Source organism: Vigna angularis, chromosome 7, assembly GCF_016808095.1.
Source record: "Vigna angularis cultivar LongXiaoDou No.4 chromosome 7, ASM1680809v1, whole genome shotgun sequence".
Taxonomy (NCBI): domain Eukaryota; kingdom Viridiplantae; phylum Streptophyta; class Magnoliopsida; order Fabales; family Fabaceae; genus Vigna; species Vigna angularis.
In genome coordinates, this window is record NC_068976.1 from 18,695,571 (window position 1) to 18,720,247 (window position 24,677).

The following is a 24,677-nucleotide window of genomic DNA, read 5'->3' on the forward strand; positions in this document are numbered from 1 at the left end:
CAATAACTGACGAAAATAATGAGGATATAACATTAATAATTATTTGTTCTTATATGATATATGTTTTTATTTATCCTTCTAATGCTGTTTTAAAAAACTTCTAATAATAACTATTTGGTTTTAATGCGTAATCACTAAAATCAGTCAAAAAGAATGCATATTCCACTTTATATAATAATTTAAAAAATTAAGTACATTCTACTAAAGGTTTCTTCTTACTTAAAAATTGAATAATGTTGTATTTTTATTAACATTCTTTTATTTTCTTTATCAAAGTATAAAGACACCCATTTGAAAAACGGTGATATTGGTAATAAAATATTTGGACACGAAATTTATTATATTGAAAGTTAGAAACATTTTTTCTATGAATTTGTACTCTAAAGCTTCACCATAGCTATACGTTAATTTACTTTATCTATTTATATAAAAAAAGGTTCAACCATCTTGTTTTGCTTTTTATTTTTTTGCTCTTAACTTTATCTTGTTTTAATCAAATGAACTATTATCCTTTTTCACTTCTTTGGATGTGTATATATACATTAAATTTAAATTTTCTCTGATACAACATGCATATAACATAATGGCATTATTTTTAAAGATTGAAAACACATAGTCAACATGTGTGTTAACTGTTTCTAACAATAAAATTATTAATATAAATAAATTTTGTATTTTTATTACAAATGAATTTTATTTATTTTTAATTTTTATTATAAATAGTTATTTTAATTTAAAAAATGGTTAAATCTAAAAAAATATCAAATCAGAAAAAAAAAGTTAAATTTTTAAAAAGTAACATAATAAACAATTAATTTAACTCAAAAAACTGATATAAAAAGAGTAAAATAAAATGTTAACAAAAAAAATTACTTTGATAATAACTAATAAAAATACACACTTATATGTGTTTTTGATGATAAAATATAAATTATTGCTATCACTGTTATTATAATTATAAAATTGAATATAAATATTTTTTATGATTTTATTGTAAATAGTTTATATTTATTTAATTAAAAAATATTAAATTAAAGAATATAAACAGATTTAAAAAAAAATTAAATAACAAAAAAGTTGATAAAATAATCATTTTAATTTAAAAAAACTTTAATGTAAAAAATAATTTTGAAAGACAAATGTAAACATAAAAAAACATCTCGTCTAACACCCATTTTATTAATTTTCAAAAAATACAAAAAAAAATATGTTAAAAGTTTAAAAAAAAACAAATCAGCATTCAAATAGTTTTTAAAAACTATTAAACCATGATTTTTCATTATAAGTAAAAACATATTAAAACAAGAATTAATCCTATCACAATCAAATAAAATAATATTCTTTATTTGTACAATGCATTTTTTATTTTTTAAACAGTTAAATATTTTGAATAATCACACATTTAATTAAAAATACCTTCTTAGACTAACACCAGATCCAAAATTCAGTTTCGTATTATCTTTTCTATTTTTTCGTAGTTTTACAAAATATGTAATGACTCTAAACTCTTTAAAAAAAATTTGTTTTTAATTAGTCATCCCATTGGGATTTCGGTCGAGACAACCACTCTACCCAAGGAAGCGAAGCAAAACTCCATCATTCCCCAATACAAATCCCTTCTTGTCATCAATGAACCTGCATCAAGTATACAAGAACACTTTACTCACAAGTTTTATAATCTTCAAAGTAACACTAACAAATTCTCAAAACTCTTGTATACTCTTTCCTAGAAAATCTGTTATTTTTTAAAACATATAACATATAAAAGTCTACTTCTAATCAATTCCATCTATCTTAAAATTGAAAAGTATCAGAGACAAATAAAAATACAAAGACTAAATTATATTGACATCCCCTGATACTTTTTCAGATTGCACATGATGTATTTGTTTTCTTTACGTTTACAAAACAACCTCCTTTATAAGGGCAAACATAACATTTTTCAAACAATTAGGATAAGAAAAATGGATACTTTGACACATAATTTCTTTACAATCAATTGTCACTGTCATTCCTTATTTTTTACTTTCTTCTTTTTTGAAAAACTATAAAAATTCACTCTTTTAAGACTATTTTACCTTTGTTAGGTGTGTCAAATGAATATTAATGTGTGTCATGCTATCCTTACTTTTAGGATAAAATGGTGAAATTTATAAGGGTGTTGGTGTAATGTTGTTAAAACAATTAAGGAGTTTTCTCAAACAAGAGGGTATGGGACAAAATCTGAAGAAAGATAGGGGAAATGAGTGTGATTTACTCAAATATAAATATTAAAAAAGGCAACATGTGGAGCCTAGTGTGGTTGGGCAGGGAACTTGTTCAAGTAAATTTTAATTTTTAGTTTTTAAAGGATAGACAAATAAATAGCTATAATTATAAAATTGAGGCTGAGTAATAGCTAGACTCACTTCACTGAGTATAAATTTGCAGCAATGTTGTCAGCAGCTTTGTCGCGGATCCATGACTTGCCACCATTAGTAGTTCTCAAAAGAATACCACTTCCTCCTGCTGCCCAAGCCTCATCCTGTATACATAATTTACCAAATTATATATACAAAAGAATGTCTTCCGCATTGCTCTGGTTTAACAATTTTAAAAAAGTATATTGCAAGAATTGTAGAGTCAGCATTCATATTTCAAAAGTTCTTTTTTTTTTTCTTTTGGAACCTGTGGCTCGACTGTTACAAGCAAGAATTACTTACTTAATAAAGCAATTATTTGAGTGAAGGAACACTTTACCGTTGAACGATATCCAACATCAAGAATGCCAAAACCCCTGCTTTGGACAGGAACCTCCTCAAATTCTTCAGTTAACTGAAACAATAATATATATTTGCTCATATTTGAAAAGAAATGAAGCAGCAAGAAAAAAGTGCAACAGAGCCAATTTTCTTTTATCAAGAGATTTTAGTTCACCACTTTAGATTTCTATCCTATTTAGTACAATAACAACAAAAACAAAAACGTTTCAAGCACGTTAGTGCTTTCTTAGAAAGGGTTTCATTCTTATAACCCTATTAAACTTCTCCCTAGTTTAACAAGGTGCAACTCAAACATTTTTTGCTAGTTGAATTGGAGACACAGATAAATATGATAGATTTATTATGTGTTGGGCAATAATTATTTTCCAAAATCAACCCATTTCCAGACATGCACTAATGCTCGAGTGAGGAAGGTAACAAAATTCAAAGCTAATTTAAGACTTAGAAACCATTTAAAAGATTATCCACAATGACATTGGTAGCAGTGAAATGGAAGACTGTTATCTCACATTCATACTATGGAATGACATTCTCAGAATTACTTACCCCAGTGCCCTTGCTGAGATAAAGACCACCTCCACGAACAAGAAGCCACAGACCACCGTCAGCTCTCCATCCCATGTTCTGTATTCTTCTGGCAACTGCTCTATTATGTGGCTGCCAGAATGGCTGAAAATAAAATATAATAAAACAGTTTTTACCAAATACTATGCAGAAGACAAATCACCAATCAATGTGCTATCTCATGGTTAAATAGAAAAGAAATAATCTATCACAATAGACTTTAGAATCATTATGCATTGAGAAAGGACGAAAAGTTTTTTACAGTAAAAAGCTGGTGAAAAAGAAACAGAAAATCCTCTGATTTTGCCTGTTAAATAATTTTTTTCCCTCGGAGGTATATTCTGAATATGGACAACTGGATGAAAACAAAAAAAGAATATACAAAAAAAAAAAGAAATTTTAGGGCAAATCCAATAGGAAAGTTTTGTACATCACTTTAGCTTACTTTTTGGGTCCTACACCAAAGAAGACCCAGTATCAAAGAAAATATTTTCATTAAAAAAATAAAACTGATGTAATCTCTTCCACCTGACCAGCTAAAATGGCTGCTACTTCAGAATTTTCATATTGACAATTTCATTTCAGGCAACATTTTCTCAAAATTCAAATTCTGGGAAAGACATAACACAAGTACCAGGAGCAGAGGCCCAAAAAAAACCAAATCATCTTGAAGTAAAATCCTCACCTGACCAGGCTCCCAGGTTAAGTAGAAGTTGCCTCGACTTGAGACTGCAACATACCTTCCATCTGGAGAGCGATTGACAGTATTGAAAGTCCCGGTGTAATAGCTTGCACCACTAATACCACTAGAAACTGTTCTGAAGAAGTGACAAAGATAGATAAATGCCTTGACGTATAAAACTGAAAATGCTCAAGGTTCACATAATACAAAAGAGAACCCAATGAATGAGTTTTTGAAGCACAAAGCCAAATAAGTCAAACTTTTTCAACAAACAAACCCATCAACACTCACCCTATAGAAAAACTCAAACATTTCACTTTTATTAACCTTCACTTGATATTTTGAAAGAATAGCATTACTACACTACACCATATCCATGACAGTTCCATGCAAACATATACACTTGTGCATTATCGGAAACTCACCTGTTAAGAGTAGCTGACACAGTTTCCTGAACAGCAGCTCTCCAGTTGTAACCCCTGTTAGAAGTAACGTATATTGCACCTTCGTCAGTCACCATCTCTGCACTCTTCTCACCAGTCGCTTTTATGTACACCTGTAATACATCCCATTACATTTCAGCACAATTTTCACAACATTTCTATGTTGTGAAAATTAGAACGAATAACAAAGCATAAGGGTAACCATAACCAACCATATCCCCTGGAAGTTCAGCACTGAGAGGTATCCTCTCCCAGCTTTCTCCAGCATCAGCAGTGTACAACAGAATCGCAGGTTTTCCAACTATCCACCCTTCCTTCCCATTGAAACTGATAGAATTAAAGCGATAGTTGAAATCTTCATCTTCGGCAGAGGGAATCGAACGCGCAGCCCAAGTGTTTCCTCCGTCCTTCGTCTCCAGAATTGTTTGCCTCGTCCCGAGAAGAAAACCTAAAACATGAACACCGCTCATTCATTAAACTCCAACTCAAACCAAAACAACAGCATCTAAGGCAAAGCGAGAGGATATTACGAATTTACGATACCGTGGTTGGGGTCGTCGGGGACAAAAGTGATGTCGAGAAGCACGACGCCGGGGTCAATAGGGAGGTACACTCTCTCCCACTCCGAGAGCGTGTCTTCGGCCCTCGCCGGAAAGTGAGGAAGCGAAACCGATATTGCGGCGGTTTCGGCGAGGAAGCGTCTCCTGCTCCGCGAAATGTCGTCGGAAGAAGAAGAAGAAGAAGAGGCTTTGACAACGATGCTTCGACTCCGAGGGAAGGTTCGCGAGGAATGTAGAGAGGACCTGAACAAGGAGGATGAGTCGGTGGTGAATTGCAGGAGGAAATTGAGCGGGAAAACAAAACATTATGTAGGATAACAAGAAGGTGCATGGATGGATGCAATTGGATCACTTACCAAATGCTCTGAGGAACATCCTTGACGGTGCGGCGCATGTTGGTGCGACCTTTGCCGGAGCCACCGGTTTTGCGGACGAACTCATTGACCTGCTTCAGAGCTGTTTGACCAGCGAATGCTGATTGCTGGAAAGCAGTGGTGGCCATGCCTGTGATGTGTTGGCAAAGGTCTCTTCTTTCTCTGGTTCTGTGAGTGTGTTGTGGAGAATGAAGATAGAAGGGTGACAGGGGCCATGGTGGATGACGATATGCACAACTCAAAAATGGTTAATGTAAGCCACACAAAAAGGTCCACCAAAGTTAAGAAATAAAAATTAAAAATATCAACTAAAAATCAAATCAATTTATATTTTACTGGTGGAAATACATGTTTATATAATAACAAAGAATAATAAAATTAAAATTGTAAAGTATAAATACATTTTTATAATTAGAAATAGTTTTTAGGTTTAATTGCTTCCTTTGTCCTCAGTTTGATTGAATTGTGTCAAATTCATCCTCATTTTTAAAAAAGTTTCATTGTCGTCCTCACGTGGTGTAAAAGTTTCATTGTCGTCCTCACGTGGTGTAAAAGTGTCAATTGAATCCAAACATAGAAAAAATTTGTGTCAAAGTAGTCATTTTTCCTATATCTCTGTGTCTTCCTTTCATACAATCAAGTACAGATATTCATTTTACCTTATCCAATTTAAGGCTTTTCATAGCTCCAGAGAAGTGACATATGAAAGGAAGACACAGAGATATAGGAAAAATGACTACTTTGACACAAATTTTTTCTATGTTTGGATTCAATTGACACTTTTATACCACGTCAGGACGACAATGAAACTTTTTTAAAAATGAGGATGAATTTGACACAATTCAACCAAACTGGGGACAAAGGAAGCAATTAAACCTAGTTTTTATTTATTTTGCAGGTAATTTTTTTATCATAAATAATTATTTTATTTAAAAAAATAGTTTAATTTAAAAAAAATATCAAATAAAAAATAGATAAATTTAAAAAACGGTCACTCAAAAAATAAACTTCGTAATTTAATTTGTTTAATACTCTCATATGATATTTTGTTTATTATGCTTTTTGTAATTTTTAGTTCTGCATTTCAATTCAATTCCAGAATTTACTTTCCAACTTGTTTTTACATTAAGTAGTGCAATTTTCCGTTCTGCACCTGATTTACGTTTCTACACTTGATTTCCATTCCTGCTTTTACCTACTTTCACTAATTTACATTTCAGCACTTGATGTTCATTCAGTCATTTAGTTTCTAATCTGCTTTTATATTCAACAATGCATTTAATCGTTTGAAACTTGTTCTAAACATTTGTTCCAGTTCTGTTTCAGATTTCACAAATTTCCAGTTTGGTAGTTAAGTTTGTTACCTCTCGCGCCACTGGATCTAGCTTTGGTTTTAATGTTGAATTTTTATTTTTCTTGCTTAATTGCAGTTTCAAGTATTGTTTCATGATTGTTTCTGTATTAGATTCATGTCTCTGAACACAATTATAGGTTTAATTCTTAGTTTTCAGTTCTTACTGGTTGAGTAAGAACTCAATTTACTAGTTCTTATTAGTTAGTGATTTTCTGAATTTTAGGAATTTTAGTTCTTTTTAGTATTTCTCAGTTTTATTGTTCAATTAGTATTGTTTCAAACTTCTTTTCATGATCATATCATGATCCATAGCATTTCATATGAATCAATTCTGCATAATAGACCACCTGATGCACTTTGCTGTCAGCACGAGTCACGCTGTTTTATTCCATTTGCTGTCTAATTACTATAATTCTGGTTTCAAATGCATTTTTGTTAATTTTTAATTGTTTAGTAGGATTTAATTCATATCATGCATATTTTTAATCATTCAAATGTGTTTCCACTCAAACTGCATAATTTATAGATTTAGTTCTCTTAGGCATTTTGTTAAACACCTTGTGCAGTTTCTGTTTTCTCTTAGGCATTTCATTGAACAGTTTCGTTTTTCATATTTCTGCATTGTTTTAAGTATTTTTTGTGATTGTAACTCAACATTCATCACACATCATTAAAACATTATTTTTATATTGATTTGAGCACTTTCTTCATTGTTGCATACCATGAACACTGTCACAGGTTGTGCATATCTGCATATCTGCTTTCACTCTTAGTTTCCTTGCATGAGTTTCTTTTGTCATTCTAGACTAGTTATTGTTGTTTATATATTCCCCCACTCATTGCATTGTTTTCTTGGCAAAATCTACACAAAATAGCTACCTAAATACTGATTTTCTTGGATTGACACTCAATCTACCCTACACTACATTAGGGGGATTGTTGAGATTTTTTCTTGATGCTATATAGTTTCAACATTCACTATAGTTATACAGTACTTTAGTTTATCTTTATTCTCTCTTGCCCTAAACTTATATATCATAATAATTTTCGTATTTTTCAACGTATGCAACAAAGTTTTGAAAGGGTTTGCAAAAGAAGAAAAATACTTTGTGCTTCACTCAGTTTCTACGTTATTTTACCTTTTTCAAGGAAAACTTGGTAAGCGATGCACCAGTGGAGACAATATGGACACATGTACACAGAAACAAGAAGTTCTAATGAAACTACAATGAATAAATCTATAATTGCTTTAATTCACATTGATTTACAGTGGGAAAGACATGATGAATTAACGAAGCTTTATCTACATGATAACTCTATGATGAGTACAAAATGATGACATACATATGCAACAACGGTATTATACACAGACTAAAGTCAGTGGGCGTGTAAAGTTTATATCCCTGCCTCTAACGAAGTGTCATGTTCATTCCCATTTGACTAAAAATCAGTCCTATGGGGAGCAAAAGTAGCATCAGAAATGGAAAAGATGGAGAAAGAAAGAAAGAAGGTGAAGTATTGAATTCGGAAGAATAATTGGTGCTGGGATTCAGAATAACTGGAAGAATATTCCTCATGCTCCACTCAAAAACCCATGCAAGAGCTCCAATCATGACACAGATAACCCATCTCGTAGCATTCAGGTGCATGCAATCTGACAGGCCTTTAGCATACTCAATCGCCACCACTTGCATGAGAAAACAGATAACCAAGGCCCCCAAGAAATAGAAGCTCTGAACAAGAACTTCCTTTCTCAACAACTTCATGGTGTTGAGCAGATTGACTATCTGGCACAATAAGAAGGTGTTAAAGATCATGGTTTCTCTAACTTTTTTCTCCCGGTCAGTAACGTGTCCCCCAAACTCAAGTATCATTGATACAGAAGTCTGATATAGTACCTGAATAGCAATGCTTTTCCAGATTTCCTTAGCTATTATATTTTGGTTCCTGTGATCAGATGGTTGTTTAACAAGTTGTTCCTCGTTGGTTAACTTCATTACCATCATTAGGCCACCCAGAATGCACACAAAAACATTCACCCAAATCAACTGGAACGGTGCAAGCGGGGAATCTCCAGTACAGGCTGTGATGAAGGTTATGACTAATCCTGATATGGTACATGTCAGCTGAAGTTGAATGAACTTCTGAATATTGTGGTATTTACTTCTGCCAGCTATCACAACGGGTTTCAATGCACTGAAGCATTTGATAGATATGTCACAACTATCTCTATCCACTCTTGTGCTTAAAGAATCAAGCACTATCCCCACGTCAGCTACTTTTAGAACTGAAGTAAGACTAGTTCTCAACCTTGTCCCAATGAATGCAACCACCTTGCCTTTCTCTTGCAAGCACTGTATCATGAGAAGTTTGTCCTCAGGAAGGAATCTTGCCATTACATGGGCTCGATCCACTTCGACCAATCTAGCTTCCTCATTCAAATCTTGAAGTTGTTTACCTTCTAGCACAACATCATGTTCTAGTCCTAGTTCACGAGCAATGCCTTCCAGTTTCTCGATGCCATCCTCTGAGACCAGTTTGATCTGTACATTTTCAGCATTTCTGAAATTTTCCAAAGCTGATTTTATGGATTCTTGACTAGTTTCTTTCAGGCCTATCAGTCCAGACAAGATCAGTTCTTCTTGCCCAAGTTCTTCTCCATCTGTTTGTTTATAAGCAAAAGCAATTGACGTAAGACCACTATCCTCCATCTCTTTAATCACCTGCCCAAATTTGATTTTCTGATTTTCCATGGCGTGGCAATTCCCTTTACTGTCATGGTATCTCGAACACATCTCCAATATTGCGGATGCAGCTCCACTCCAGTGCAAGTGCAGAACTTCACTATCCCCAATTTTTCTCACCAAAACTCCACTGCCTTCTTTGCCAGAATTCAATTTGCTGTGCTTAAGAATGTCAAATTTTTCTTCTGTGAAAGATCTCATGGTCATTTCCCATGTTGTTTCTGCCCAACAAACAAGTGAATTGAACACAGGGGAAAGATAAATCTCAGGTGCTAGGACTGATAAACCAACCCCTAGTTTAAGCATGTCAAGCACTGGTTTTTCTGTTTCAGATCCCTCGACCATGCTGATATCTTTCTCTCCCATCCATATTCTTCTAACTTCCATTGGTTTATATATGAGTTCCCCTGATACATCAATACAGATCACAGTTACCAACCCCATTGTCGTACAAGCGGACAAATCATTAAGAACTACATCTTGGTTTCGTACTTCCTTTTCAATCTGGTACTTAAGAGAAATGGTAACCACAAATGGCATTCCGTGCTGAACGCAAAGTGTTGCAACAGTGACAAGACCTGTTAAAATGGAAACCCTTCCTTGGGGTCTTAGAAATGTTCTCTCAAGGACTTTCATAAACAGGCCAATTGAGACCTTCCCTTTCATTTCTGGCAAGTCTGCATTGCTCCCATCTTTTCCACAAATTAGGCGAATTAACACCGCAAGTGCAACCAGTACAGAGATAGAAAGTGCAACCATGTCAATGTAAGAAATTGGCTTCTCAATTTGTCTTTCCAACAAACCCCTCCTTTCAGAATTACAGGTACCTATCTTAGCCAAATTGGTTTTGGTTGTAACTGATTTTACCAACATCCTTCCCTGGCCCCCGATCACCTTTGAACCAGATTTAAGAAACGAATTCTGCCCCCTCTGTTTGCTTTCTATTTTCTCAAGCTCAACCACAAAAAGGATACCATCACTTTGGAGCTCACCATCTGCTGGAACCTCATCGCCTGGCCACAGGAAAACTGTGTCTCCCACCACAATATCAGATACGGGAACGGGAACCACTACGGACTCTTCACCTCGTTTCACTCTGAATTCCAACTCCTGCTTTCTCTCCTTCAATTTCAACTTTTTCCTGTCACAAAAAAAGTTTGCAACTGGTTTTCCCAGAACCAGCAGGACAAGAGCAAATAATATCGCAACACCATCATGCCAACCATGTTTAGGTCCCTCCTGCTTGAAGTCTATGGTGAATGACAACCCAGCTGCGACCAACAGCATCAAGATTGTGCAGCGGTAGCATTTGTAGCTATTCAATAAAGACTTAGAAAAGTCAATTCCTAAAACTGGTAACGGTACAGTGGGGTTCCCCTCATCAACAGCACCGTGCTCCTGTTCATAAAGACAAAATCCCATCAACAAAACACATCTCTCTCAACCCACACAGGAACAAAAGTTAGTAGATTCATCCTGAACACTTCAATAAACCAAAAATTTATAAAGTCCAGTTCGGTGAGTGTAAACCACAGGGAATCTACCAAACACCATCAAAACGACCAAATATATGGATGAATTGCTACCTGTGTGTGTTGACGTTGACCACCAAGCCCAGGAAGAGAATTCAAGCCCTGGTCCTTCACAATTCCATCAGTATCACTGCTAATGCACTCTTCTATATCAACTGTGACATGGTTACAACTTGAAGTTGATGGCTTCTTCACGGAGATGAGGAACCTTATGTATAAACTCCTACGCCATATCCTGTTGTACTTCCCCTTGGTGAGGGTAGTAGAACCAAGTAAGGCTGCGCCAAGTTCAATGCTGGCACCACCATCACCACCAGCTGAGGACATACTTTCTTGGGACATGTCTCTGACAGTTTAGTTAATTCCTTGTTTTGGCAGCAAGATGAAAAACAACAACAACAACAATGATTGGACAACCTTTTCTGGGAAAATAAATCCAAAAGTGGAACTTTTCAGACACACTTAATCCTCACAAAAAAACGCGGTGTTTGGTGTTTAGCAAGAAGGCAAAAAAACAATATTTTGACAGTATGTCCAACCTCAATTCTCTTGCACTCTCCAATCAACCACTCTTCATCTCTCTCTCTTTCTTCTGTGAAATCTCATAACTAGATGAGTCATAAGACCTTGAGACAGAGCATGTGTCAGAGACACTTCAAAAGATGCAATTGGAAAGTGAAACTCAATTGCTCGAATCAAGTGAGAGTGATGATATGATAATTTGCACGAGGAAGAGAGAGTGATTTTATAGTAATTGATTGGACTCGAAGAAGAGATTTTTGGACGCAATTTTTTAATTTTAAAATCATTTATCAAACATAGGCCGGCTTGGAAATTCTGAAGCAATTTACCATTAGCATTTCTTTTTCACGCGTTTTATCTCAATTTCATTAACAAAGCGTTTCAGTACCAAACTCTTTGTGGCCTTAAATATCTATAATTTTTTTCAAAATTATTTGGAAGTTCGTCTTTAATTAATTCGTAGCATAACCAATTTAAGTCATTGCAACTGCCATCACTGTAATATATAAATATTTTTTTGTTATTTATATTTTATCATATTATTTATATGCCATAATGTAATGCATAGTTATAAGTCCATAGTTAGGTTCAATTTTTTTTTATATAAAATATTGATAACGTAATAGTTTATATAAATTATGAGAGCTTGAACTTGATGCACTACATTGATATTTTAAACTGGGGAGAAAAAAAACATTGGTTTCAGTATATTTCTCAAACTTTTTTCCAAAAAAGTAATTAATAGTTACAGGTTGATAAATTTATATAGAATTTAAATTTGTACGATAATTTTGAAGTGAGTGAACTTTCACATGTCATTATAAGATAAATTATGAAATAACAAAGATTCACTTTATCTAGAATTCCGTGCGTCACGGTATATATGTATAGTTAAATTAAAAGACAAGGTACACTATTGTTTTCTTGTCTTGTTTCAGTTTTGAACTCGTTTATTCATTTATTCAAGCAGTCTAAAAAAATAACTTTATGCAAAATGTCAAATTTTGCAATACGCGTTTTGGACTATTCTCATTTCTCAGCCGAAATTTAAGTTATTGTGAATAGAGGTACATATATTTTTAACATTTCTAGAAATGCCATTGGAAGATTTCGTAAATTAGCCACTGAATTCATAGGATCAAAAGGTGTTGATAAATTTGTGAAAATCAAGGGTTTCATGGCTAAGACCATTAAAATGTGATCACGGATATGTGCCACGTAGCATCCTTACCATTGATGGGTTATACGCAACTTTTTAAGCTTATTTTTTAAATAAAAAATGAAATTGTAATGCAATTTACAGATACGCGTTTTGCTTCTTCTTATGAATGAAAAGCACCGTATGTGTAATGAGAAATGAGAAGGACGATTCCCAAACAATGCTTTTAGTCAAAATATAATTTTGATAATTGTTTTCAGTCACATCAATTCTAACTATTACAAACTTTCATCATTTTGTGCATTGGAATCTATTTACTTTCTTCAAGCTAACTAATTTCAGTTTTCATTAACTTATTTTTCATTTCCTTCTTCTTCTTTTTCAGATCTTCAAATCCAAACAAAGTATTTCAATGTCAAACTGACCATAATATAATGTCCATCATTATTTTTTTCCAAAATTACGCGGAAACTCATTTTTAATTAATTCACACAGTAACACATTTAAGTGATTTTAAAACTGCCATCAATGTAATATATATAAATATTTTCTATTTATATTTTATCATATTATTTATATCCCATGAGTGTAATGCATAATTATGAGTCCATAGTTAGATTAAAAATATATATATATATATATATATATATATATATATATATATATATATATATGTGTGTGTGTGTGTGTGTGTGTGAAGTTATTGATGACATGATAATTTACACAAGTTATGACACAGAATTTGATTTACTAAATTGATGTTTTAAACTGCAGAGAGAAAAGAAAAATAACAGTGGTTTTGGTATATTTTATCAATTTTTTTTCTTCAAAAAAGTAATTAATAGTTATGAGTTGATAAATTGGTATACACGTCATTGTAATATAAATTACGAAGTGACAGAGATGCTCATTATAATTAAAAGACAGTGTACTTGTTTTCTTATCTTTATTTTTCTTTTTTGTAGAAAAGTTATTATGATTAAAATAAGAATATTCTCATTTCTCAACGGAATCTCGATTTATATTAAATAAATGTTACGTATATTTTTGACTTTTTTTATTGTTTAAAATGTACTAGAAAGTTATAAATAAATGGTGGAATTCATTAAAAATAAAATAAAATGTATAATAATTTGTTAGACATAAAATAAGATATACACAGTTTTTAATAAATATTAATCAATAAAATATTAAGAAACATGTTGTTAACCTTTATTCTAAATCCAAATTAAGAAGGTAGATTGAAAAGGACTTCAAAAAAGTTATTTCAGACTCTTTTCTATTAATATAATTTATACTTTTGAAAACAATGATATATTGAGTATATATTTTTCATTTTTCTATCTTTTTGACTTTTCATCGTCAAAATGTTTATTTTTCTTTTAAAGTATATTGGTGTTACTCATAAATCATTATTTTCTGTGTTTGTTGCAGAATCATCTTGCTTTGGGATTAGGGAGATCTTCTTATGTATTTTGAGTTGATGATTAATGATTGAAAATGGATAGGGTTGCAACTCGTATACATGCATAAGAAATCAGAAAATGTGTAAATAATACATAATTTGCTAAACTTATTTTCAAATTTTAAACTTAATATGTTATTCTTAAAATAATCTAACAAAATATAGATAAAAAGTGCAATGAGAAAATAAATGTGTCAACAAAATATCATTAGTATAGATTCAAATATAAAGTATAAAAGTAATGATAGTTGTTATACAGCTAATTGAAAAATTATCGTTATTGATTATTTTGAATGAATATTTCAAATTATACTTCAATACCAAAGTTAACAACATGACTTTTCAGCTCTGGTTACTATAATACTTTTCCTTCTGTCTTATATACAAGCTCTATTAATACTTACTAATGTTTTATCTTATACATCAAGTGTAAGTTAATGAAATACAATATTTTTTTTAAAGTATTAATATATTTTTTTAATAACTAAAAAAATTTAGATTGCTTATTTATTGTCTTTTCAATGTATACACATGATTGAAAGTTATATTTAAAATTTATTATAATATTTTATTTATAAATTTAATATCTGTGGCCTTTAAAATAAAAACATTTGTTGAGAAGTTAAAAGTAATTTATAAACATTATTTTCTCAATTCTTGAAAGTATCTTTAAAAACAAAACTATATACACTCACCAAACAATAATTTACAAAATGATATCTCATATAGTTGATGATTGAATTTGATAAATTATATTGATTATCTTAAGGAACTTTGACGTCAAACAAATTTTTTTAATACCATCTTAAATGTCATATTTGCTTATAATTTTACCTCAAATTTGGTACTGGTAATACCTTCAACTTCTAGAGTAATTCACTAACCAAGAGACACACCTAGCACATGGAAATACATGAAGTGAATCAATAAAGGTGATTAATTTTTTTTTATACTTTTTTAATACTTTCCCCTCTTTATATTGATAGTGAAATAATAATAATAAAAAGGATACAGGAATAGAAATAAAATGAAAAATTAGAAAAAACGAAAAAGAGTATTTTAGGACGAAAATAATAATAAAGAAAAGTAGTGAAAATAGAGTAAATAAATAAATTACATGAAAATACTTCTATATTGATTTTTTCATTTTATTTCATTTTTCTTAATATAAAACTATTCATTATTTTTAAAAGATGATGTCATAAAAAATTGTTTTAATTTTTAAGAAAACAAAAATATAAAAAAAAATGTTCTAAAATGAAGTTAATGTCGTGTTCCGGACGGATGAACATAATTTTCCATAGCAAACCACATTTATTTGCTGGCATTTACTTCCTGAACCCATCATTTTCGAAACTTATTTTCTGAAACACAATAAACGATTCTTGAATATTTTTTTTCCAGAAAGTCAAAGATCTCGTTTTACAAGTCGACAACTTTCATCCTCCTTAATTACTCTTGAACAATGGCATTAAAAATCCAAACCCGTAGGCACAACAAAACAGTTACAGACTTTCTATGTTCTATTTTCCCTTTATTTGTATCAAGTTTTTCTATTCTCAAATTTCAGTTTCAAGGTTGGTAAAGCAGTGATAAGAACTATATTTCTGAAGAAATTTATGAAAATCATTATTAGAATCAAATCTAAGACATCTCACTGATGTCCAAGAATGAAAAGATTTGTCAATATTCAAATATTTAGATTGGATGACAATTTGAGAGTCACTGGCACATTTTTAAGCACTTGTTTTCATTCAGTTAATATATTTTCACCAGTGATAAAAACACCATCTTTTTTTTTCATTTGATGTACCTGTACTGATATGATCTACTTAATTTCGATTTCAATATCAACAATGTTATTTGCAAGGCATTTTAATTGCCCCATTCCTACAATGCTCTTTTTGTTTTGAATATAGAAGAAATCACAATTTTTCATTTACCAAACAATAATGTTTCCGGAGTGGTATGCAAAAACCGTATGCAAGAAGCATTTCACTTTCGATATTGGCGTATTTGTTGTGAATACGGCATTTGTCTACCCATTACCATTCACCAATATCTCATGCAGGGTTGTGTTGTGAATGCAGTGCATGGAAGAGGAATGATCACAACAACAAATGCATATTCCAGATGTCATGCTTGCACAAAACCTACACCAACTTGTTAGGAATGATCTCTAGTCACGCTAATCCATTGGGGAAGGCCCTTCTTCGATTCTCATGTCACCACCATGTTCGCTACCAAGCATTATTGCCATTAACATAAGTTTGCCAGCATCTGCAAAATCCTTGTGCTGCATCAATATTGTTTCAACTGAACTACCCTCCATGTTTTCTTGCCTCAAGGGCAATACTTGGTCAAACCCTTCTTCAAATGTTTCACTTCGAGGTCCATAACACCTACTTGAAGCCTGGAAAAGTATGGTATTTTTCAAGTTTTGCAGAATTTCCTGGTCACTCCATCCTTCAGCTCTGTATGAATCGTGGAATTTATTCCAATCATCCTGACTAGCAGCTTTTTTCCAACAATCCTCCAAAAGGCTTTTGTTTATCTTCCGAAACGAGGAACTAGTCCATGCAAAAACGTCAAAGGCCCACAGAGTTAACTCTTGATCTTCACTTTCCAGACACAAGTTAATCAAGTCTAGAGGATGAAGCGGCTCATCTTGAACTAGTTGCGTATCCTCAATGGAATGAGAACGCTTCATTACTTCCTCCTACAGGTAAAGCACAAAAATAAGGATAAAGAGGAGTTTTAAAAAAGTGCAACAAGGCTTATTTACCAGCGCAAACCAAGTTCTCAAGAAACAAAGTAAATATTAACTCACTAATATAATATCTGAAGGGCAAATAAAACAGTTACACAAGACTATATGCAGAAGTCGCTCAAACTTACCTGTAATTTTAGAATCTTCAAATCAGCCTCAATGCGGTCGACCTTGACTTGAGTACCAGCATCCTTGCCAGCTGTACCAAAGAAAAGGATTTATTTATAGCAAATGCAATTTATTAATATCTATTCATCCCAAAAAAAAGTAGATATTTAACTTACTAAATATGGAAACAGTACACAGATTAAATCATAATATACACATAAGGTGCAACCTCAACTTATAAAAATCGATTTTGAGATTAAATTAAGCCTAAACCTACTTATTAATATGGTATCAGAGTCTATTTTAATGAGTTTTATCGGGACTATCGCATCACCTGTTATAGGGTTGCTATTATATTACCCACAAATATCTAATCGCACACTAGAGGTTCAATCCTCGGCCGGAGAAGGTGTGCTAGAGATTTTACGTCGACTAAAATAAGGTCAAATTACAATATATAAGTAAATACAAACATCACCTTCCACGTCAATAACATTAGGTTTAAAGTTCACTTCCTAATACCAAATCTTATCCAATGATTTTAAACACAACTAAATTTGAACAAGATATAAAGCTTTGTCACGCATATCATGGGCACAATCAATGAACAAACAACACAACAACTTTTTCTACATTAAGTGGCATTGGTCATGATTTTAAACACTCAAGATGTTAGTACAGGAACATATTTGTAGTAGAAGCAAAATGTTGAAATTATGGGGATTAACGTATGAGTAGTCAACATGATTTAATATGATACTGTACAAGGCACTGGTCCCTAGTATACTTGTAAGTGACCCTTCATCCTGATTAAATAAGTAAATAAGGAAGCTAATCCGAGGTACTAAAGTATTATTAGTACAAATCTATACGATACAACCAAGATGATATTAGATATTTTCCATTTAGCTTACTACAACTAGACATAATAGCATGAGAACAAAAACGAAATTGACGTTATCAGAGATCACAAAACTACTCATCTGAGAGAAAAATCGTATCTAGGATCATGGGCAGATCAGACCACACATCAGCAAGGGCTAAACTGAAAGCGATATAGGAGATAGAAAAAAAATGGAATCGACCAGCCTACACTTTCAGGAGGGCCAAATCGTATCTGAAATTGAAGACATCAAATAAAGAGATACCAGACTCCACATTACACAGAGCAAAAATTATAAGAGAGATCAAAGACCATATTGCACATCTAGATGGGTCAAATTGCATCTGGATTGAGCCAATATATGGAAAGACAGGATGAAAATGGAGCTAATCCACGGCAAGATAGGATGAAACAAAGCCAGTCTTTAAATAGAGAGGATAAGACAGAGGAACTGGAATGACAACTCACAGAAGAAAAAGAGCTATAAAAAATTCAAGGCAACAAGGATACTTTTAATATATTCTAATGCAAATTAAAGTTTTCTAACATCTAGATAATCACCAATTCCCAAAAATAAATAAAAGTGAAAAAAGGCTGCAGCCTTTATAGTAACAGAACATTAAAAGTTGAGTGCAATCATAAATTTAATTCCAGTTTTCTGGAAAGAAAAAAAAATCCAAATCTCACACGTTACTATCAGAATTTGAAGGAAGAGATCTAAAGAAATATTAAATAGATGAAGAGAAAGGAAGTAATCTCCATAACAGTTGAAAAACACACAGCACTATACCTGCAAAGGCAGCAATCTTAGATAGATATAAAAGATTTTTTCTGTCAGTCAATTTTAGTTTCATCTTCGGACATTCCTGTTCTCCTTTCTCTTCAGCGACTGAATTAGAATGCATGTTTTGTGTGAGCGCCAATGTGTGAAGTGATTCTGAAGCAGAGGAAAATTGATGAAGGAACAAATCATGAAGCCATAGAAGATCTTGATACTCCCTCAGGAAAATGGATAGCTCTTCGGGAAATTCTTCCCCTAGCCTTAAAAGTTGAGAAAATTGTCTGCTTTCATGGAGTTTCTTAAAGACATAGTAACTAAATCCCCCATCTGGTCTCAGGCTTTCATGCTGCACACAAACCGTCGAGACATAAGCAAGAATACATTTCTGAAGAAATGGATATCATAAATTATCATTTTCCAGTAACCAACTTTTCGTGAAAGGCCAAAGTTTTATTTGACATTGGGGGTTGTCAGGAATGTAACTGAAAACGACTTAGTTACTACTAGTAACTCATTTCAGGTGTTGCGTCCAAAATAAGGCCATTTTTTTGTAAACATCAAATGTTACATTGTGCTTGAACATTGGAGAAGAATGTCATAAAAGAAATTTCCATATTGATAAAAGAAATTTCCGGATGCCTGGTTAACATTTGTTTGCATCGTCTTTCCTTTGGAGCTCGTTCATATAATATATAAAGGTTTAAATAGAATGAAGGAGTACAGGAGCTGTAAAAATTTGGTGGAACTGTGAGGTCTGCGGTTGATTCTTAATTAATAGATCTTTATTATTTTAAGAGGCATTTTGTGTTCTGACTCTAGCTCTAGATCAGGATAATACCGTATCGTTGCTTCCTTTTAGACAATAGTTTTAGAAGTGCAAATATTTCTTCCCAGGGTCTTTTCAAATCCTAAGCCCCAATTAGTAACAGAATAAATTAGTAACAGAATATTTGGGTTGATATGCTAAGAAAACAATCACTGAATTTGCAAACACCTAGAAAAGAGGGAACAAAAGTAACATGGGTGTCCAACATGACAACAATGAATAAAATCAGTCATACCATAATATTTCTCAGTAATTCCGAATCATTCACATCACAACAAATTGTCCACATAACTTTGTAACATCCATGTCGTTTAGCAATTGATAGTAGATGTGAAGTAAGCTTCATTATGGTCTCGTCATTCTGCTCTCCAGCTACTTCAAACGAATCCTGTACAAAAGACCAATTGAACAACATATATCAATTCCACACCAGGATTGCAAGGATAACGTAAACAAAATAAAATAATAACCTTGTGAGCCTCTTCAAATTCTTTAACTTTTTGATATAGAGATTCAAGAAGGGTGTCTCGTCTCTCCCAGTATTCATTTAACAGACCTTGGCGTTCTTCTCCACGCTCACTCTTTGCTGTAACAGCTCCAGAATATGCCTCAAGCAGAACTTCAGTTAGTGCTTCCAAATTATTATACAAGTCCAATTTTGAGGTTTTATCAAGTCCAGATGTTTCACTTAACAAGTGCAGCAGGACAGAAGCAACACTCCAAATCCCAGTCCGTACAATAGGTTGACAATACCAAGGAGTTAAACCCTCAGGTGGAGGATACCATAATCTGTGCTCATTCTTATAGTTGAAGCATGTCCTAATTACGGTAACACATGCAGTAGAGAGTTCACATGCCCTCTGGATCTGGATCATTAACAGGTGTTCCGGTCTTATTACATATTCTAACTCTTTATCTAAGCAGTAGAAGAGATCTTCAAGATCTGAAACCTTACTGTAGAAGACTTCTGCATTATCTCTATCCATCAAAAGGACAGTGTTTCTACGAGCTCGCTCACCAACTAACTGTATCATGTCCCAAAGGGCACCTGACATCTGAATGTCCAAACTAGAATTTGAGGAGTCAACATTAGTTGATCGATTTTGGCTGATCAGATTTTGTAGCTCCCTCAGCTGAATCATTGCAGATAACTTTTCACCATGCTCTAAAATAATTTGCAAGGCATGTCCTGGCAACCAAAAAAGCATCATATAGTCATGTTATATCCACACTTGTTGTCAATGTGCTGCTCTTATCTTGCATTTTACCTAAACCTATAATTATTTATTCACTGCCTTAATCTATACATCAATTAAAAAGATTGGCAGATTCATAAATTAACAAAATCATAAATAATGTGTCTTCACATACGATCCCACCCTACGAAGTCAAACAACAAGAATTAAGAATCCATGTGCATACCTAAAATCTAAATTACAAAAGGCATCTAGTCAACAACCGAATCTATTTTAGGATAAGCTTACTCTTTTTTTAAAACTCACATGTGAGGTTAAGAAATAAGGAAACTAAGCCTCTAAGCATTTAGTCACAGCATAAACCTCATGCCTTTCATTTTTTTCAAACACGACGCAGAGTCAAAGGAGCATTAGATGATACTTGAGATTATATTCATATGCATTTCATGCAATTTATAAAAGTCCAAAAACTATTAGTGAAAAAACACTCTGTGGCATTACTTATGATATACTTTGCATAAAGTCATCCTTAAAAGTCTAACTATTTTACCATCAGCACAATCTGTAACAAATAATTCGAAGGAGGCAGCTCATTAATTTTACTTTATAAAGCAGGTTGGCAGATAAATTAAGCATATACGGAGTCAGATATCCACATCATGTAACAACTAAATGTTTGAGGATCAAATAACAGTAAATGAACTTTTGATGAATAGACTGCAGAATTCATACTCTGCTTAGAACACAGCTCTTCGTGGCATTTGGACAAGGCAAGAAAGTGAAGAAACTTTTCATGTTTCTGCTGCTTTTCTAAGAGTTGGGTGGAAACAACAGCCATGGCTAAAATCTCTGCACCTCTGGTAGTTGTCCAGTGTTTAGCTAGGGTGTCTACAATTGATTTGCTCATCCGTACAAAAACATTGGTTTCGCCATCCCTTTCAAATGAACCAGAAGTTTCTAGCTTTTCAAGAGACCTATCAATTTGACCAGATGATAAAAATTCATTGAAAAGATTATTCAACAAAGCTTCTGATTCTTCATCTAGAGCATTTCGTCGTCCAATCCCACTCAAAACCGTCCTCTGTTTATCCCCAGCACTCCATGCTTCAGAGCTAGCCCTTCTGGGAGCAACATTAGCTGCAAATGTAAGATTTCTTATCTCTTCTTGTGCAGATCTTTCATTAGAGCTGCCTTTCCGAGATAAGCTTCTCTCAGGTGGTTCCACCCCTCCAAGAATGACAGCTTTCTCTGGTATTGCCCATATTCCTGCTTTCTCTGTCAATACAACCCATGCACCTTCTTCATAATCATCTGCAGAAGGAAGGATTGAAGCATCTAGCACTTTACCAGCATCATAGGGTAAATCAAACTGATAGAGTCGTGTAGAGTTTCTATAATAATGGGAGACAGTTGCTGTTCCATCCCCAGATATTATGACTGCAGAGCCTGGAGGATTGCCCCCTATCCGAAGCCTCATGGAAAACAAGAAATCTTCATCTTCAACTCTAGCTTTTGGCATTATCACCTCAATAGGGGATTTTTTCTCCAAAACCTTGTCATTTGTTGTCTCTAAACCCAGCACTGATTTATATTGCATGGTCAGGAGAGAATACTGCATGTAGCTTGAACTGCTAATTCGGTCATTGCAGAAGGTTGCAACAAGAATAGTAATGACTTTACCATGATCATCTACTTGCATATCAAGAGGCCATATTCTCTTTTGACCAGCCAGATCCTTCTTAATGCCAACCTCAGCATCAGTTCCAACAATTTCCTGAGACCAAAGCTTAGAAACAGGTATATCACAATCAAACTCTACTTTGAAACACTGTATCTCATGGTCCGTCAATATCAAGAACTGCCTATTTGTCTCCTGAATAGAATAATGCGGGCAACCCCAAGTCAGAGACCTTGGGTACCCCACATTGCTCACAGTTTGAACTGATTCACCCCGTTGAGGTTGGAAATGCATAATATTTTCAAACACTTTCCTTCGGTCAATGCCAGTAGGAGTGCATTGAAACTGCCAGAGCTCACCACTTGAGCTACACGCAAGGGCAACACATGCAAACTTACGATTGGGAACGCTAGAAGCAATCATTGAGTTAAACGTGAACAATCCACTCAAACCACTTGCTAGTTTACTTTGTCGCCGCTGCCTGTTGAAGGAAGCTTTCCCATCAGAAGTAAAAACAGCCCGCAGCTCACTGGCAGATGCTATACTAGTTACCGGAGCAAGCGGCCGAGAATAAATGTCTGGCCAATAAAAAACAGCCCGAGTTTGACAATTACACAAAACTACAGCAGCAGAGGTGCACTGTTTGGCAACCTCATTCCTTCCCATAAACGCGACATCACAATTAACAACACGAAGCAACCAACTACCAGCGTCATTTATGCTAACGTCACCATCATTCAGAGGAATTTCAAGGATCACACATTTCACGGAGGATGCCGGGGACAGATAACTCCATAGGTAGACCCTGTTCCCGCAAATAATCCAGGCGAGTGATGTGCACTTGTCAATCCCACCACACGCGCGATCATTGGCTACATTGCGTTACACCATAATTTCAAACACATCAAACTAAATTTACTTCAAATCTGAAGGAATTAACACACGTGCCAACTAACGCAATAAAGAGACAAGTCAAATTGTTCTCACCAGGCATTCTCTTGTGCAGCAAAATATTCTGCTCATCTCGAACCACTTGCGGAAACTCGCCGACGAAAACAGGTTTGGTAGGATCAGCGTCGTCTCCTTTTCCACTTCGGTTGACCTGAGGAACCCTACGCAAGGAAAACGAAAAAGAGTCAGAAGCAGAACGCGATTTTCGAGGCAGATTTCGGCAAAGAAGCGAACGAACGAGTACCTAGCAAGGACAGATAAACGAGGAGCCCAAGGAGCAGGAGTGCCGGAGCTAGGGCGATTTGGAACGGCGCTGTCGTTGAAAGAGGCTCGTGCAGGAGTCACCGGAGAATCTGCCACCGCCGAACCGCGACCTTGCTCTCTCCGAACGCGAGCATTGCTCTTCTTCGTTCCGCAAGAAAACATGACGATCACTTAGTAGCGCCAGATGTTAGGGTTTATGGGGTTTTCGCCATTTGAATCACGAGAGGGAAAAGGAAGACATGTTCCCACAAGCCAGATTTCTGTAACTTTTAAGTGTAATAAAATATCTACTCATAACGTCTTTATTTTATTTTTTCCAATACTTCTACACTGAAAACATAATACTTGCAATGAAAGGCCAAACATATCTTTAAATATTTTGATTCATACAAACAAACTTTAGTGTTCGTAACATCCAAATTAAAATTATTATTATTATTATTATTATCTATTTAAAAGGTTTATATAATAGACAGAGACAAACTACTAAATTTTAATTGGTTTTGAAAGATTTAATGAATAAATTTGCTTGTTTTACTTAAAACTTTCACTTTCTTTGGTTTTGGTAGGCAAATGTGCATAAATGACTGGAAAGAAATACCGGTATTATTTTTTATATAAAAATCGTTATTTTTTTTTACGGGTTAAGTTAAAATTTAAAGAAAAAAAATACGCATTCATATTGTAAACTAATTTTAAGCGTCAAATGTAAAACTATTTTATGGTGTAAATTGTCAAATTTATTAAAATATACAAAATTAGGAGTAAAATTCATTAAGGTACTCAATTTTTAAAAATGATTGGATTTGATTTGTTTAATTTAAATTGTGCCCATTAGTTTTAAAATTTTAAATTGCTAGTTTTGGTAGGCAACTTAATTATATAAAAACATTAAATATATATTTAAAAACGAAATAATAATATTTAAATTTAACAAAAATATTGGCTAATTTTAAAAAGTTAACCACAAAAACGATATAAAATAATATTTAACAATTAAAATATAAATATTATCACATTTTACATTAATATCAATAAAAAGAAAGATAGAAAAAGATG

General features: G+C 33.5%; 3 protein-coding genes across 3 annotated transcripts; all 3 read right to left on the bottom strand.

Moving 5' to 3' along the window:
• Nucleotides 1–1,426: 1,426 nt before the first annotated feature.
• On the bottom strand, nt 1,427–5,606 carry LOC108337228 (photosystem II stability/assembly factor HCF136, chloroplastic). The gene is made up of 9 exons (XM_017573708.2): nt 5,368–5,606; nt 4,995–5,254; nt 4,664–4,899; nt 4,434–4,564; nt 4,012–4,144; nt 3,309–3,431; nt 2,740–2,814; nt 2,409–2,524; nt 1,427–1,635 (listed from the first exon to the last, which is right to left on the bottom strand). Exons 1-9 carry the CDS (start codon nt 5,511–5,513, stop codon nt 1,569–1,571), a joined length of 1,287 nt encoding a protein of 428 aa, XP_017429197.1. The 5' UTR covers nt 5,514–5,606; the 3' UTR covers nt 1,427–1,568.
• A 2,351-nt stretch (nt 5,607–7,957) lies between these two features.
• LOC108336462 (calcium-transporting ATPase 12, plasma membrane-type) lies at nt 7,958–11,835 on the bottom strand. The gene is made up of 2 exons (XM_017572925.2): nt 11,070–11,835; nt 7,958–10,881 (listed from the first exon to the last, which is right to left on the bottom strand). The coding sequence occupies exons 1-2, from the start codon at nt 11,355–11,357 to the stop codon at nt 8,149–8,151; spliced, it is 3,021 nt and encodes a 1,006-aa protein (XP_017428414.1). The 5' UTR covers nt 11,358–11,835; the 3' UTR covers nt 7,958–8,148.
• Nucleotides 11,836–15,980: 4,145 nt separating this feature from the next.
• On the bottom strand, nt 15,981–23,910 carry LOC108338128 (nuclear pore complex protein NUP133). The gene is made up of 8 exons (XM_017574851.2): nt 23,599–23,910; nt 23,391–23,515; nt 21,458–23,275; nt 20,000–20,718; nt 19,765–19,917; nt 18,713–19,049; nt 17,060–17,130; nt 15,981–16,880 (listed from the first exon to the last, which is right to left on the bottom strand). The coding sequence occupies exons 1-8, from the start codon at nt 23,778–23,780 to the stop codon at nt 16,350–16,352; spliced, it is 3,936 nt and encodes a 1,311-aa protein (XP_017430340.1). The 5' UTR covers nt 23,781–23,910; the 3' UTR covers nt 15,981–16,349.
• Nucleotides 23,911–24,677: the final 767 nt, after the last annotated feature.

Bases quoted from the DNA above. Each gene is read 5' to 3' on its own strand.
- LOC108338128 (XM_017574851.2), bottom strand. From the start codon at position 23,780: ATGTTTTCTTGCGGAACGAAGAAGAGCAATGCTCGCGTTCGGAGAGAG. The intron at 23,276-23,390 runs GTGAGAACAATT...AACGCAATGTAG, and splicing joins GCTGCACAAGAGAATGCCTG to CCAATGATCGCGCGTGTGGT. The intron at 19,050-19,764 runs GTATGACTGATT...GTTTGTGTGCAG, and splicing joins AATTACTGAGAAATATTATG to CATGAAAGCCTGAGACCAGA.
- LOC108337228 (XM_017573708.2), bottom strand. From the start codon at position 5,513: ATGGCCACCACTGCTTTCCAGCAATCAGCATTCGCTGGTCAAACAGCT. The intron at 5,255-5,367 runs GTAAGTGATCCA...CTCCTTGTTCAG, and splicing joins GATGTTCCTCAGAGCATTTG to GTCCTCTCTACATTCCTCGC. The intron at 4,145-4,433 runs GTGAGTTTCCGA...TCACTTCTTCAG, and splicing joins GTGTCAGCTACTCTTAACAG to AACAGTTTCTAGTGGTATTA.
- LOC108336462 (XM_017572925.2), bottom strand. From the start codon at position 11,357: ATGTCCCAAGAAAGTATGTCCTCAGCTGGTGGTGATGGTGGTGCCAGC. The intron at 10,882-11,069 runs GTAGCAATTCAT...CTTTATGAACAG, and splicing joins GTCAACGTCAACACACACAG to GAGCACGGTGCTGTTGATGA.